The 15,051-nt window shown below is 38.8% G+C and overlaps 1 protein-coding gene across 3 annotated transcripts in view; it reads right to left on the reverse strand.

The window, feature by feature from the left end:
* Positions 1-11,369, reverse strand: part of LOC311082991 (connector enhancer of kinase suppressor of ras 2) — a 45,470-nt gene extending 34,101 nt beyond the window's left edge. Inside the window, exon 1 of one of the 3 annotated variants that reach the window (XM_084114232.1) lies at positions 11,101-11,369. In XM_084114232.1, coding sequence (XP_083970358.1) covers positions 11,101-11,164 — 64 coding nt within the window. In that variant the 5' untranslated portion in view covers positions 11,165-11,369. The remainder of the gene's footprint in view (positions 1-11,100) is intronic. The other 2 variants (XM_084114233.1, XM_084114234.1) reach the window with 2 other exon arrangements.
* Between the last annotated feature and the right edge of the window lie 3,682 nt (positions 11,370-15,051).

Raw genomic sequence — 15,051 nt, forward strand, 5'->3', positions numbered from 1 at the left:
ATAAATGTACCCATCATAGAGTAAAAGTTTATAATTTGAACGTGTTTTGTCTTGCCAATTTACACAAACTATTTTAAACGCGGAAAATCGGGACTCATGCATTATCTGTGTGCACAGCCTCACACACAAGAAGCACGCAGAGAGAGAGAGAGAGGCACGTTTCAGACAGCGCTCGAAAACAGAATTGATTCCTCTTTCGCGTTTCCTTGCCCTTGAACGGACACATAAACACAAAATTATGTCAAAATACCCGTTTAAATGGCCGTCTCGACAAGTATTCTCTCGTTTAGGCCTATGTCATAAGTGAACAGTTGAGAAAGAAACGGATGTTTGTCAGTTTTTTCGGTCCGTGCAGTCTGTCTTGACAGCTCGCACCTAATATTATGTGTGTCATTAATATTAATAAAACAACAAAATACAGCTTTAACAAAGATTAAACTATATTTAATTTCTACAGTGAACAAATAGTGTTATTTTACATTTAGGCTTAATTATTAATTTATGTAGGCTACCTGAATAGCCTAGGCTACTACTGATAGACTTTGTAACTTTGTTATTTAGTAGGCTATTCATCTCTGCTTAATTTGTGCATTTGTTCTTATTTTATTACTGAATGTTCACTTGTTTTAAATAATGTGTGAACTTTATCAGTTAGGCCAGTAGTTTCTGATAAAGGTAGCTATCGAAGAACTTCAAGTGAGCTTTAAGTAATAAATGAAAAGCAAAGTTGAAGTCTTTTTTTTTATCTCTTAAAATACTCAATTTAGCAACCTAGATAGCCTATCACTATTTCCTCTATCAAAACGAAGCAGAAACGCTGTTAGTGTGAAAGTGAGTGTTTTAATGAATTCAAAACACGCTTCATTTAGGTTCGAAACCTTTGCAAATCATTTGTTTCAAACCAGTGATTGGCGATTCGAACGCTTTGAAACAGTGACTCATTTTATGAAGCAAACGGAACAATTGATTCAAAGTTTCGAAAAGCTTTGTTTCTCCTATCACTAGCCTGTTTCACGCGTGTGTGACAGGTTGAAATCTTGGAATTTATAACTATGCATGAGTGGTGAAGAATAATTTTAGATAGGTCTATATTTGGAAGGTGATCCACCATTTGAAATCATTTTAAATGAGTGCCTGGAGCATTCTGTATTAGTAGGCTAAGAGAACCTGACCTTCACAGCTTCAGAAAGAGCAGGTAATGAGTGATAAAACACTCAGCTCAGGCAAGGTGAGGGAGTGCAGAGCACTTTCCCCACAAATGCAGTCGATTTGTTTGGGGTTTATTAAATTGAAGGCATTCATCAAATAAGTTCTTTTGCAGTATCTGAATCAGCACAAGAGATAATGTTTGAATTGAGCTCAACACCTGTGCTGGTTTGACCTCTGTGTTTTTGAGATCTCCCCCTTCAGACAGCCAGTCTTGTACATCTATTTGAATGTTAGTTTTTCGGAAATCCAGACTGTGTTAAGAATTTCCGTGAAATAGCTTGATGAGCACAGTATTACTTCATATTCAGCCTTCATGTAAGCTGTAGAGCACGGTGCTATCAACACCAAGGTTATGGATTTGATTTCTAGGAAAGCAAGACTCATAAAATATATACCCTGAATGCAATGTAAGTCACTTTGAATAAAGGAATCTGCCAAATCCATAAATGTAAATAGTGAAACTGTATGTTCTAATGGGGCATTTCAAGTAATACATGATTTTTTTTTTTTTTTTTTAAGATGGATAAATAAAATAGTTTTTGGAATACACAGGCAAATATATGGCCTCAAAGCTAACTTGAACTAAAAGTCACAAATTTCCAGATTTTGATTTCATGGGTAGGGGAGCGCGAGGCACAACCTAACGCGGGGTTAGTTGTAACACGCTTGTTTTAAATACTTCCGCACATGCTTGGATGACGAAACTTTGTGTATTTACTAGTTGCCATATCAACACTATATAGAAAAAAAATTCCGCCAAAATTATTTTATTTTTGGAAGATATCCATAGACATTTATTAAATCATAGCAAAAGTAAATTTCTTACTTAAGTTAATTTTTCATCTCTATTTTTTGTGTTTATTTAAAATAAGACAAATCTGATATTATATTAATCTCCAAGATGTTATTTAACAGTTGAGATAGTTATTTAATGCTTCGCTAACTAGCAGAAGACACTAGCCGGGATTAAATCCCAGTTGTGCAGGCGGGGGCATGTTGTAACACTGCGTTAAAATGTGCCCCTATTAGAAATATGCTATTATATTCTATACTTTTATTAATTTTATTGAGAAAACGTGAGAAAAAGGTGAATAAAGACTGAGAGTCAATGTTCAGAAATTACTAATTATTTATTTGTTTTGAACTATGTTGTATAGCTGTGTTTTCATGTGTTTGTAGTCAAAACTCAAAAATGAGTTTATATTTAATTATTAAAAATTGCCATTATTTTATATGAAAAAGTTTTTTAATTGTATTTTATTTAGAAAATATTTTAGTTTGTTTTGTATATTTTTTTTATTAGATCAGATAACATTTTAAGATGTCATATGTTATGTTACAATGTGCCCCACACATATTACAATGTACCCCACCTATGGGGCATGTTGTCACATTTCACTTCCATTCTTTCGGGGTATATCAAGAAAAAAGTATATACTGTATTAATAAAACAAAAACACATAATTGTACTAGACATGTGGGAAAGTAATGTGGGAAAAAATAAATACTCTGAACCATAAGTAGATTTACACAAATTGAGAAAGTCAAAAAGCGTTACTTTGTGCCCCGCTCTCCCCTATGTATTAACTGTGTACTCCATGACTTAAGGTTAGTTTGATGAATCTGCCAAATTGCAATGAAACTATGAAAGTCAAGGACAGGTGCTACAGTTGTATCTGTTGGATAAGAAAATGCAGTGTTCAAATAGAATAGTGTACTGCAAACTAAACTGTCAACTATTTTTAAAAGCATTATGTGAAGCAGTATGCATTGATAAACATCTCAAACAGAAGTATTCTACAACATGACCCTATTATGTGTAAAAATGGTTATTGAGCATTTTTACTGATTTGTTTTATTGCGGTGTCTTATAATGTCTTAATTCTTTGTTAGTCTAATTACATAACGAATCGAGAAAAGGGTGTTAAAAAATGATGGCTGTTATAACTTGTGATTTCTTTTTCACACTGAAAATTGAAGGTCAAATTGAACACTTTCCATTATGGAATATAGTATTCAGGCCAGGGCAGTGAGCTCTGTTGTATAACGCACATTTTGGCAAATGTATTACAGCTCATCCGGGATTTTCATGCTGACAGAACATTTGCATGCTGTATACTGCAGCAACAGTGAAAGTAATGTGATAGTAGGTTATTCTGATCTGAATTTGAAACAGCCATTTAATGGGATAATTTAAATAATGGGATAATGTTTTTAATCAATCTGCACTGTATGACTAGAGAAAACAGAGAAAAAGGGCTGTGGTGTTTCAATTTGCCATAAAGTTATAAAAACTTTAACAACCATAATACACTGGGCTCGATCAAACTGTATGTGAGCGGGGATACAAAAATGCGGAAGTACAATGTGTAGTTTTCACAAAAGACTTGGAGCTGTCAAAAGCTTCTAAAGTAAAACATGACTTTAGTTGACCAATAAACGGAGAAAAATGGGGAAAGATTACACAATGTTCAGTTACATATACTGCTGACATTGCAATAATACAAAGCTGGTTGAAAAGGCAGAGGCATTTGATTATTTACACATGGACATCAGTCATCTATTAAAACCCCTAAAATATACAGAGATACAAACAAGCTGAATAGGTTTGCAAATGAAATTAGATTTTATTAGATGAAACAGGTGAGCCACCAGGGCTTATGGAGTGTGCACTCATTTTGTTGACAGAGAACAGTGGAGATAAATGCTCTGATAAGTGACAGAAGAGCAACAGTAGCAATAAACACTGGGAAGAACCACTGCAGTGAGACAAACTCCAAGTAGTACACTGTACTGACAATGTTTTCTGTTAAACGGAACACATTTGAAAGGACTGCAATATCAATACCATATCATAACTAAAACTATATGGATAACCTTAAAGGGTTAGTTCACCCAAAAATGAAAATTCTATCATCATTTACTCACCCTCATGTCGTTCCAAACCCTTAAGACTCGTTCATCTTCGGAACACAAATGAAGATCTTTTTGATGAAATCTAAGAGCTTTCAGGCCCTCCATTGACAGCTACGCAACTGACACTTTGACACTTCAAAAAGTTCATGAAGTGATCATAAAACTAATCCATTTGAATTGACCTGTTTTATTCACATTTAAACATTGATCAGCGAACATAAACAGAAGCTCAACTGAACCTGCTTGACGTGCGAGAACAAACCTCATTGGTTCTTGCGGACGCTCAAACGTGCTGCGCAACACGAGAATGAACCTCATTGGTTCTTGCGGAAGCTCAAACGTGCTGCGCAACACGAGAATGAACCTCATTGGTTCTTGCGGAAGCTCAAACGTGCTGCGCAACACGAGAATGAACCTCATTGGTTCTTGCACGTCATGCAAACATGCTTGAGCTTCCGTTTACCACAACTGAAAGCCTAAATTAAATTTCTTCATCATATAAAGCGATTGAGTCTCTTCAGAAATTTTTTGACTAAACCGCTCCATTCAAATGGATTAGTTTTACGATCTCTTTATGAACTTTTTGAAGCGTCACAGTGTCAGTTGCGTAGCTGTCAATGGAAGAAACAGAAAGCTCTCAGATTTCATCAAAAAGATTGTCATTTCTGTTCCGAAGATGAAAGAAAGTCTTACGGGTTTGAAACAACATGACAGAATAATGACAGAATTTTCATTTTTGGGTGAACTAAACCTTTAACAATTACTGCTGAACCAAATGCATATCCACAGTCCTAACTGTCATCTTGGGTATAAGACCCTATCATATGTCAACCTGCATGATGATTTTTCAAATGTAAGCTGTAAAGGTCAAAACTGGGCATGCAGCAGAGTTTTATATTACAAGATGTCTGTAATGTTAGAGGAGGAAGATTATCCCTAGACGTCATCAGCACATGCCACATCTCTGCATGCCAGTTTTTTTGCAAGTGTAAGAAAACGAATGAAATACACACATAACAGAAATATGGCAATGGCAGTTGGTCCAAGACTACAATTTAGGAAATAAACAATAAACACAAAACAGTCACGCTGAGAGATGTTTTCTTGTGCAGAATCTCTTATGAAAATTTGATGCAAAGCAATAGAAAGCATCACTACCAGCAAAATGACCCAGGATCAGGTGCTCTGAGGTCTGACAAACTCTTTGTCAGCAGTAATTGTGAAGATTATGCACAAGCAGCTATAGTTTGCAGTTGCATCTGAGACAGTGAACAGGGTTCCTGAAAATGGAAACCATCCTGCACAACTGGCCGTGAAACCTAGTTCTCTAAAATACAGAACTAATCAGTGATCCTGCACAGGGGAGAATTCAATTCAATTCACAGTTATAGCACTTTTCACAATACCGTTTCAAAGCAGCTTTACAGAAATGTTACAATTAAGAGTAATGTCAATTAAGTAGTGTCCATATTGCATAAATGTACAGTTCTAAGAAAATATTTTATGATATTTTATCAATTTGAGTTTGTAGTCTATAATGAATTGTGATCAAATATAAAGACTGTGCACCACGAAACAGTGTCAAGAAGAATCTCTCTGTTGTAATATCCTCAAGTGCTTCCACGCAAAAACAAGCATACAACGTGACCAGTTTAGTCCAATTAACAAAAAAAATAACAATTTTGAGCTGGTTCTTTCCTGTGAAATTCTGGGTAATCCGATTCATGAACAAATGACTCTTGTCAGCCGGTTCTCTTTAGTGAATCAGAAACAAACAGCACGATCAGGGTAATCCTATTCACAAGCAAATGACTGTTTTTAGAAGGTTCTTTTTGGTGAATTGAAAACAAACAGAGTGACCAGAGTAGTCCGATTCATGAACAAATGGCTGCTTCTTTTAATAAATTGTTTTAAAAAAAACAAGTTAAAATGGTTTGAATTAATCTGACAAATCTTTACTGAACTGTTTAGTATAGCCTATGTAAAATTCTGTAGGAAACGCTAACATGTCATAATACATGAACTTACAAGGCAGTTATTCCAATAATAGCAATGAAAGACTGATCAACTATGGGGGCATTTTTTGCCTAAGTACAGTGCCCTCCACTAATATTGGCACCCTTGGTAAATATGAGCAAAGGTCAGCTGTGACAATAAATCTGCATTGTTTATCCTTTTGATCTTTCATTCACAAAATTCGAACCTTTCATTGAAGTAAAACAATTGAAAGTGGGGGAGGGGGGAACTCACATTATGAATTAAATGTTTTTCTCTAGTTCACGTTGGCCACAATTATTGGCACCTAATGATTGCTATGTATTTTTCCCAAGATAACAGCTCTGAGTCGTCTTCTATAATGCCTGATGAGTTTGGAGAACACCTGACAAGAGATCAGAGACCATTCTTTCATACAAAATCTCTCCGGATCCTTCAGATTCCCAGCTCCAAGTTGGTGCTTCTTCTCTTCAGTTCAGCACACTCATTTTTTATAGGGTTCAGGTCAGAGAACTGGGATGGCCATTGCAGATGCTTCATTTTGTGCTCAGTTACCCATTTTTGTGTTGATTTTGATGTTTGTTTTGGATCGTTGTCCTGATGGAAGATCCAACCACGGCCCGTTATAAGATTTCTAGCAGAGGCCGTCAGGTTTTAAATTTTTATCTGTTGGTATTTGCAAGAATCCATGATACCATGTATCTGAACAAGATGTCCAGGACCTCCAGCAAAAAAATAATAGGCCCACAACATTAAAAATCCAGCAGTATATTTAACCGTGGGCATGGGGTACTTTTTAATCCTTGTGCGCACCAAAGCCATCTAGTAGGTTTGCTGCCAAAAAGTTCATTTTTAGTTTCATCTGACCACAGAACCCTGTCCCTTTTGAAGTTCCAGTCGTGTCTGAAAACTGAATATGCTGGAGTTTGTTTTCAGATGCGTGAAGAGGATTTTTCTTGAAACCCTACCAAACTTGTGGTGATGTAGGAGCTGTTTGATAAAAAAATGTAGGCTTTCTGACCCAAAGCCTCAACTAATCTCTGCAATTCTCCATCTGTGATCCTTGAAGAATCTTTGGCCACGCAAACTCTCCTCCTCACCATGCATTAGAACGATATAGACACACATCCTCTTCCAGTCAGATTCATACCATCTTTAGTTGATTGGGACTTCTTAATTATTACCCTGATGGTGCAAATGGGGATTTTCAATGCTTTGGCTATTTTCTTACAGCCACTTTCTATTTTGTGAAGCTCAACAATCTTTTGCTGCACATCAGAACTATATTCTTTGGTTTTACTCATTGTGATGGATGATTAAGGGAATTTGGCCTTTGTGTTTCCTCATATTTATTCTCCTGTGGAACAGGAGGTCGTTGCTGGACAATTTCATGCTCCTAGTCACCCTGGTGTGCTAAGAAAATGTAAATATGAATGGGAATATACTTCAGAGATATTTTACTCTTAAGAATATATAGCGGTGCCAATAATTGTGGCCAACATGAATTGGAGAAAAACATTGATTTCATAATGTGAGTTTCCCCCCACTTTCAATTATTTTACTTAAATTAAAGGTTAGAGTTTTGTGATTTTTTTTAATGAAAGATCAAAAGGATAAACAATGCAGATTTATTTTCACAGCCGCCTTTGCTCACATTTACCAAGGATGCCAATACTATGGAGGGCACTGTACATTTAATATACAGGAGAGATCTGAGGGACATATAATTGGCTTAAGAATTTCATTAAAGTATGGGTGTTTTGGACATAGAGATCACAACCATTATTGATTCACCTGTGTACACTTGTCCATTATTAGATTGGTGGCAAAGGCTATCTGACCTTTGAAATGCTCATGAGTAGCGATTATGAGCCGCTGAATGTCATGTGCACTAATGCCCTTAAACTTCACTTCAGATTGCATCTGATCTTGCTGGTATTTCGGCCCTATGTCTCTCCACCACAGCTGCTCCATTGTGTCCTACTTATATCGTCTGTGTATCATCCATCAGTGTGTCTTTGCATGTCATCTAAAGAAGAGCATGTCATTAATGGAAAATTATTTCCAATCAGATACCAATTGTCATGTCAGATTGTATAGCTTTTTGAAAATGCCATCAGTTTTTTTCAAAAAGGAAAGGCCAAGTCCACAACCCTGAGCTATAACTGCATGACGAAACCTGCATGGTGTCTTCAACTATCGGCAAGCAGCATTCGGATAGCTGTATTCTTCCTTGCTTTCTTCTGGATGGGTTTATGCAAAGCTATTTTAACCTAGTTTTCCTAAAAACTAAATACTATCTATTTTTATGTTACTGTACAATTGGGATAGACATAATAATCTCTCATAAAATAGGTAGACGGTCTATCTAATAAATAAAATAAGTACAAGTGAAGCTGAAATTGACACTATTATTATAACTATTATGATTGTTAGAAGTAGGGATGTCCCGATACCACTTTTTGCAGAACGAGTCCGATACCGATACTGTAATTTTTGGTACTCGCCGATACCGATACCGTAACCGATACCTGAATTTTCACTGCATTTGTAATTTTTAAATGTATTAGTAGATAAACCAAAAGATTATAAATCATATTAGTTGGCTTAATTTGTTCATCAAATATATATATTTCTTTCAGTTATTTTCATGCTTAATTAAGCCTGCTAAAATGCATTGTATGAGCTTCTGTACTGTACTTCTGTACTGTCATTGTTCATTCTATTGCTCTATCATATTTTATCTTTCATTTAATAGCACAGCACATATTTAGAGCTGCTCCAGCAGGGCTCAGTGCTGAGGACTGGGTCAGCGGTTCAAATGTTTGTCAAAACCAGTGAAATATCAATTATTTAATCCAATTTTGAGACTACAACAAAAACTAGCAGCCTAATTAATGTGAATTTAAAACAAGTAAGCAGTCAGTAACAAAATAAAAACAATCAATCGAATTACAAATAGGATAAATATATACAATACAACAAAGAAAGGCTACAAATGAAATAAACAGTGTTTTTAGAGTTTTTTCAGGTAGATCTAACAGGTACAGACATTTGAATAAAGTAATCAAATGTGAAAAAAGCATATTCATTACTGTATAAATTATATATAGATGGATATTTTTGTAAAGTTGAAAAGGGTAGCCTATTTAGTCAAGAGCAGTCAGTATTTCTTTGTCCTTTGTTTGATTAACATTAAAACACAGAAGCAGGTTTATCAAACTGCTGCCCCTTTAAGACCGAGCGCACCAGAGCTCATTTGAACATGCTACGTTCATTTGAGATATAACCGACTTTGTTTACTATAGGATACTCACCAAGACGGGCGTTATTACATAGTTGTGTGTGAATTCGTCCGTACAAGCGCAAGACGTGAAAGACAATTTAATTCAGCATTCGCGCGCTGAGACGCTGGTTTGTGAGGCGCGCGCTTCGGATGTTTGCGTTCATGAAACTTCTTAACCTGCACACGTCCTGTAATTATGTAGGGAACCACTCGTTATACTTCAGTCAGGTAACAGTTCATGTTTTACTTTACTTACATATACGATTTAGTTTTCATCCAAATAACATGTGCTGAGTCGATCAGCAAAGAGCATTCAACAGAAGTGCGCTTCTCGCTCTCTCTCTCTCTCTGTCTCTCTCTCTCGTCAGTTAACGTCAATAATAAGCTAAAGCTACATGCCTCGTTTAATTTTGTTGCCATTGACATCCGACTGAACAAACTTTCCACTAATGTCTGTTTAAACTAAGGGATGTGCTCGACCAGCTCGTGCGTCTTTGACTCAGTTCACCTCGACAAAGCACTCGCGGCGGCCAGTTTCGTTTCGCAAAATGTACGTGGTATCGGTGCGTGGTATCGGCGAATTTTTATGAGTACGAGTACGAGTATATGAGGGCAGTATCGACCCGATACCCGATGCCAGTATCGGTATCGGGCCATCCCTAGTTAGAAGTACATAAGAAATAAATAGGTAAACTAGTAGGGGTGAATTCAGATTGATTGGGACATTTTTGGTAATTGAGATGACTGGGTAAAAGTGTCCCAATCAACCTGAATTCACCCCTAATAAATAGTTAAACAGAAATAGAAGTAACATAATTCAAGCAATGAATGTACAATCTGTTTCCAGTAACAATGGAATAAATATATGTCCATATTAGGATAGTGACTAGAAGCAAATAAATAAGAACTAGTAGGTACTGTGACAAAGTTAATATACTAGTCACTGTAGGAAGCACAAGAATCTAAACAATTGCAAAAATTGAAAAAAGATAGGCTACTAATGGATTACTTCTGGTAATTAAACTCCAAGTACTAGTGACATAAAAATAGATACTAATTAGTTTAAAGGAGTAAATGTTTGTCATGGGGGGACTGTCAAAGCTCAGCTGGTTTCCACAGATACCGTCATCCCTCTTCTGGTCCCTAGATTACGCGCATCTGCATCGCAGCACAGCGCGCGACGGCCTGGTTCTGTCCATGGTGCTAGTTATCACTGCGCGAGAGGGAGATTTATTCACTGAGGCTGGAAACAGCACTCTCTCTCTCTCTCTCTCTCTCTCTCTCTCTCTCTCTGTGTGTGTGTGCACACATGCACGTATGTGTATATTTAGGTACTGTATGAAAACGCCATGTCGCCCTTTGTCATTATAACCGTTTTTGCTAATCTACTTGCAAAACACGCGAGCGCGCGCACACAGACACACATACACATCATGCATCCCCAGACCACACGCACACCCCCTATTGCGCGACGCGTGTAGCGCTGTGCAGATCACACACACCATGGTGCGCCGAGCAAAGGCGCAAAATGGCACACAAGCGCGATGCCGCGATCAATACCTCACTGCACGGCACAGGCAGAGACGAGCACAGCCCGCATGCAGCCGAGACGCTCTTCCCGCTCACCCATTCCTCTCCCACCGGCTATAGGTCATGCAGAGGTACTTCGGGGGGACAAATGGTTTTTTTTTTACCTTTCATCCAGTCCAGCACCTGCTTTGGGGACCATTTGCTGATGGGTTCCATGACCAGCGCCATGGCTGGTGTGCGTTGATTTCCCGGTTGAATTGTGTATGGAGCGCCCGGACCATCCGAACCCAGAGAAACAGATCAGAACCGCCGTTAGATCACAGGGGCACATGTGATTCCGTTACATTGACGGCAGCGCGCGCGCGGCAGGAGTCTTGCTGTTGGATACATCCTCGCGGAGGACTGCGACGGAGAGATCCACGCGCGCGACTCTACCCCGCCCCCCCTCCAGCGCTCTCTCTCTCTCTCTCTCTCTCTCTCTCTCTCTCTCTCTCCCAAGTGTGCACCTGCTTCTCCAGTCTATCGAGTGGAGATGCAGGGGGGGGGATGTGTCTCTCGCCCCCCTCCCTTCCGCGCTCGCAACGCTGCAGTATCACATGGGTCAGCGGTTCCGTGAGCGTGGGGACTGTTCGGTGACACTACCGATAAACGCTGAACAGCTCCACTGGGTCCGATACTGAGCGCGAGATGCAACCGAGTGCCTTGTAAACGGCTACTTGGTATGCGTGCTTGTATGCGTCTCTCTCTCTCTCTCTCTCTCTCTCTCTCTCTCTCTCGGTTACCTCTCTCTCGGTTGGACAGTTTCGGGTCTACACGAGCTCGTTCCTCCGTCTGCGTCTGGAAAATTTCTGCGCGCCCGTTCGCTTACGTCACCGCAGCCCAATATCACTCGTATGGCAAAAGTCAGAGTGTGCGCCAGCTAAACCAATAGCTGCTCAGCAGAGTGAGGTAACCGCAACCGACCGAGCCAGGGAAACCGGGTCACCCGATCAAATAGACAGAGCATGCTCAAATGATCGCAAATGCACATAAAGACTAAATAGATTGGGGGTGCTGGGGCTCCGGCTGTGGGGCAGTAACAAACAAGAATGTGCGAGACATGCCAAAAAAAACATGCCACTATCTAAGAAATGTATAATCATTGTGTATTAGGTTTTGATTGTTGTTTTAGCCTACATATATGTTTCTATTTACGTATATATATATATATATACACACACACACACACACACACACACACATACATATATATATATATATATATATATATATATATATATATATATAGACTTCTATATATGAAGATATATACAGTGAGGAAAATAAGTATTTGAACACCCTGCTATTTTGCAAGTTCTCCCACTTAGAAATCATGGAGGGGTCTGAAATTGTCATCGTAGGTGCATGTCCACTGTGAGAGACATAATCTAAAAAAAAAAATCCAGAAATCACAATGTATGATTTTTTAACTATTTATTCGTATGATACAGCTGCAAATAAGTATTTGAACACCTGAGAAAATCAATGTTAATATTTGGTACAGTAGCCTTTGTTTGCAATTACAGAGGTCAAACGTTTCCTGTAGTTTTTCACCAGGTTTGCACACACTGCAGGAGGGATTTTGGCCCACTCCTCCACACAGATCTTCTCTAGATCAGTCAGGTTTCTGGGCTGTCGCTGAGAAACACGGAGTTTGAGCTCCCTCCAAAGATTCTCTATTGGGTTTAGGTCTGGAGACTGGCTAGGCCACGCCAGAACCTTGATATGCTTCTTACAGAGCCACTCCTTGGTTATCCTGGCTGTGTGCTTCGGGTCATTGTCATGTTGGAAGACCCAGCCTCGACCCATCTTCAATGCTCTAACTGAGGGAAGGAGGTTGTTCCCCAAAATCTCGCAATACATGGCCCCGGTCATCCTCTCCTTAATACAGTGCAGTCGCCCTGTCCCATGTGCAGAAAAACACCCCCAAAGCATGATGCTACCACCCCCATGCTTCACAGTAGGGATGGTGTTCTTGGGATGGTACTCATCATTCTTCTTCCTCCAAACACGTTTAGTGGAATTATGACCAAAAAGTTCTATTTTGGTCTCATCTGACCACATGACTTTCTCCCATGACTCCTCTGGATCATCCAAATGGTCATTGGCAAACTTAAGACGGGCCTTGACATGTGCTGGTTTAAGCAGGGGAACCTTCCGTGCCATGCATGATTTCAAACCATGACGTCTTAGTGTATTACCAACAGTAACCTTGGAAACGGTGGTCCCAGCTCTTTTCAGGTCATTGACCAGCTCCCCCCGTGTAGTTCTGGGCTGATTTCTCACCTTTCTTAGGATCATTGAGACCCCACGAGGTGAGATCTTGCATGGAGCCCCAGTCCGAGGGAGATTGACAGTCATGTTTAGCTTCTTCCATTTTCTAATGATTGCTCCAACAGTGGACCTTTTTTCACCAAGCTGCTTGGCAATTTCCCCATAGCCCTTTCCAGCCTTGTGGAGGTGTACAATTTTGTCTCTAGTGTCTTTGGACAGCTCTTTGGTCTTGGCCATGTTAGTAGTTGGATTCTTACTGATTGTATGGGGTGGACAGGTGTCTTTATGCAGCTAACGACCTCAAACAGGTGCATCTAATTTAGGATAATAAATGGAGTGGAGGTGGACATTTTAAAGGCAGACTAACAGGTCTTTGAGGGTCAGAATTCTAGCTGATAGACAGGTGTTCAAATACTTATTTGCAGCTGTATCATGCAAATAAATAGTTAAAAAATCATATATTGTGATTTCTGGATTTTTTTTTTTTAGATTATGTCTCTCACAGTGGACATGCACCTACGATGACAATTTCAGACCCCTCCATGATTTCCAAGTGGGAGAACTTGCAAAATAGCAGGGTGTTCAAATACTTATTTTCCTCACTGTATATATATATATTATTTCTTTTTTATTTCATCCTTTTATCTCCAGTTACACCACTGTATTTTTTTTTTTTTTACTTTAAAATTAATTTTAGTTCAGAAATTCAAAACATGCACAAACATCTCAAAAGGTGTATTCGACTCTATAAATTGCATTTATTTATCATTTATATATTTTCTTTTCCTTTTCCTTTACTTTTCAGATCCAGCACATAAATGAGCATTACATCATCGACCCATGTGCATTTACATTCCTGTCCCACTACCACAGGACATCAAAATATGGCAAGGAACTAGATTAAATGTTATTTTGGCCTGGGCAACTTCCAGGACTATAGTGGAGAGAGAGAAAGAGAGAGAGCGGTCCATCTGGTATTATGGTTTGCGACATGGTGCCAGGCTAAAGAGCCCGTTTAAATGCCCACAGAGCAGCGACAAGAGTGTGAAGTAGCCATGTTGGCACAGATCAGATTAACACACACACACACATGCAAACACATTTACAGATCACAGTTAACAGTTAATCCTGTTGATGATGCTGTGAGTTTGGCTCCTGTGTACCGGTGCCAGGATATCAGCATGCATACAAACACACATTACTCATGGCCCATTAACTGTTATGTCTGCACCTCCCTGAATGTGACGTCAGAGCGACGTCAAAACATCATGTCAGCAAAGGCACTTAAGCTATTTCCATTCATTACTACAATAAAATGAAATTCTTAATATAGCATATATTAATGTAATGTGTCTATTTTAGCTGTAAACATCGATGTAATATACAACAGTTGAGGTCTCACAGCTCTGGGTTAAGGACAATGCCATGGCCAGTATGACATAACCCTTGATGGTGACATTGGCCGCCGTTCCGAACGCTCCCAGCAGAGGGCGCGCGCACAATATCAGCATTTGTTGCTACCAGCAGAGGCGCCTGGGTGTCATTTTACAGTAAGAACAGCAGGTGGCAGTATTTAAAAACACTTATTGAACAGTTTCACATTATTGAAACATTACCAAAACATCTAATGGAAAAAGGAATTGATTTAACTGAATTATGGCACTATATATAGAACTGAGGACATAAGCTAATAAAGTTTAAATTCATTATTACCGCTTTATTATGATTACAGGGAAAGTGAAAGTAGCATTTAGCAGCAGGAATGATGGAGATAAACAACATTTGATTGGCTGTTTAGGAGG

Source organism: Abramis brama (genome assembly GCF_963993115.1).
Source record: "Abramis brama genome assembly, chromosome: 5".
NCBI lineage: Eukaryota > Metazoa > Chordata > Actinopteri > Cypriniformes > Leuciscidae > Abramis > Abramis brama.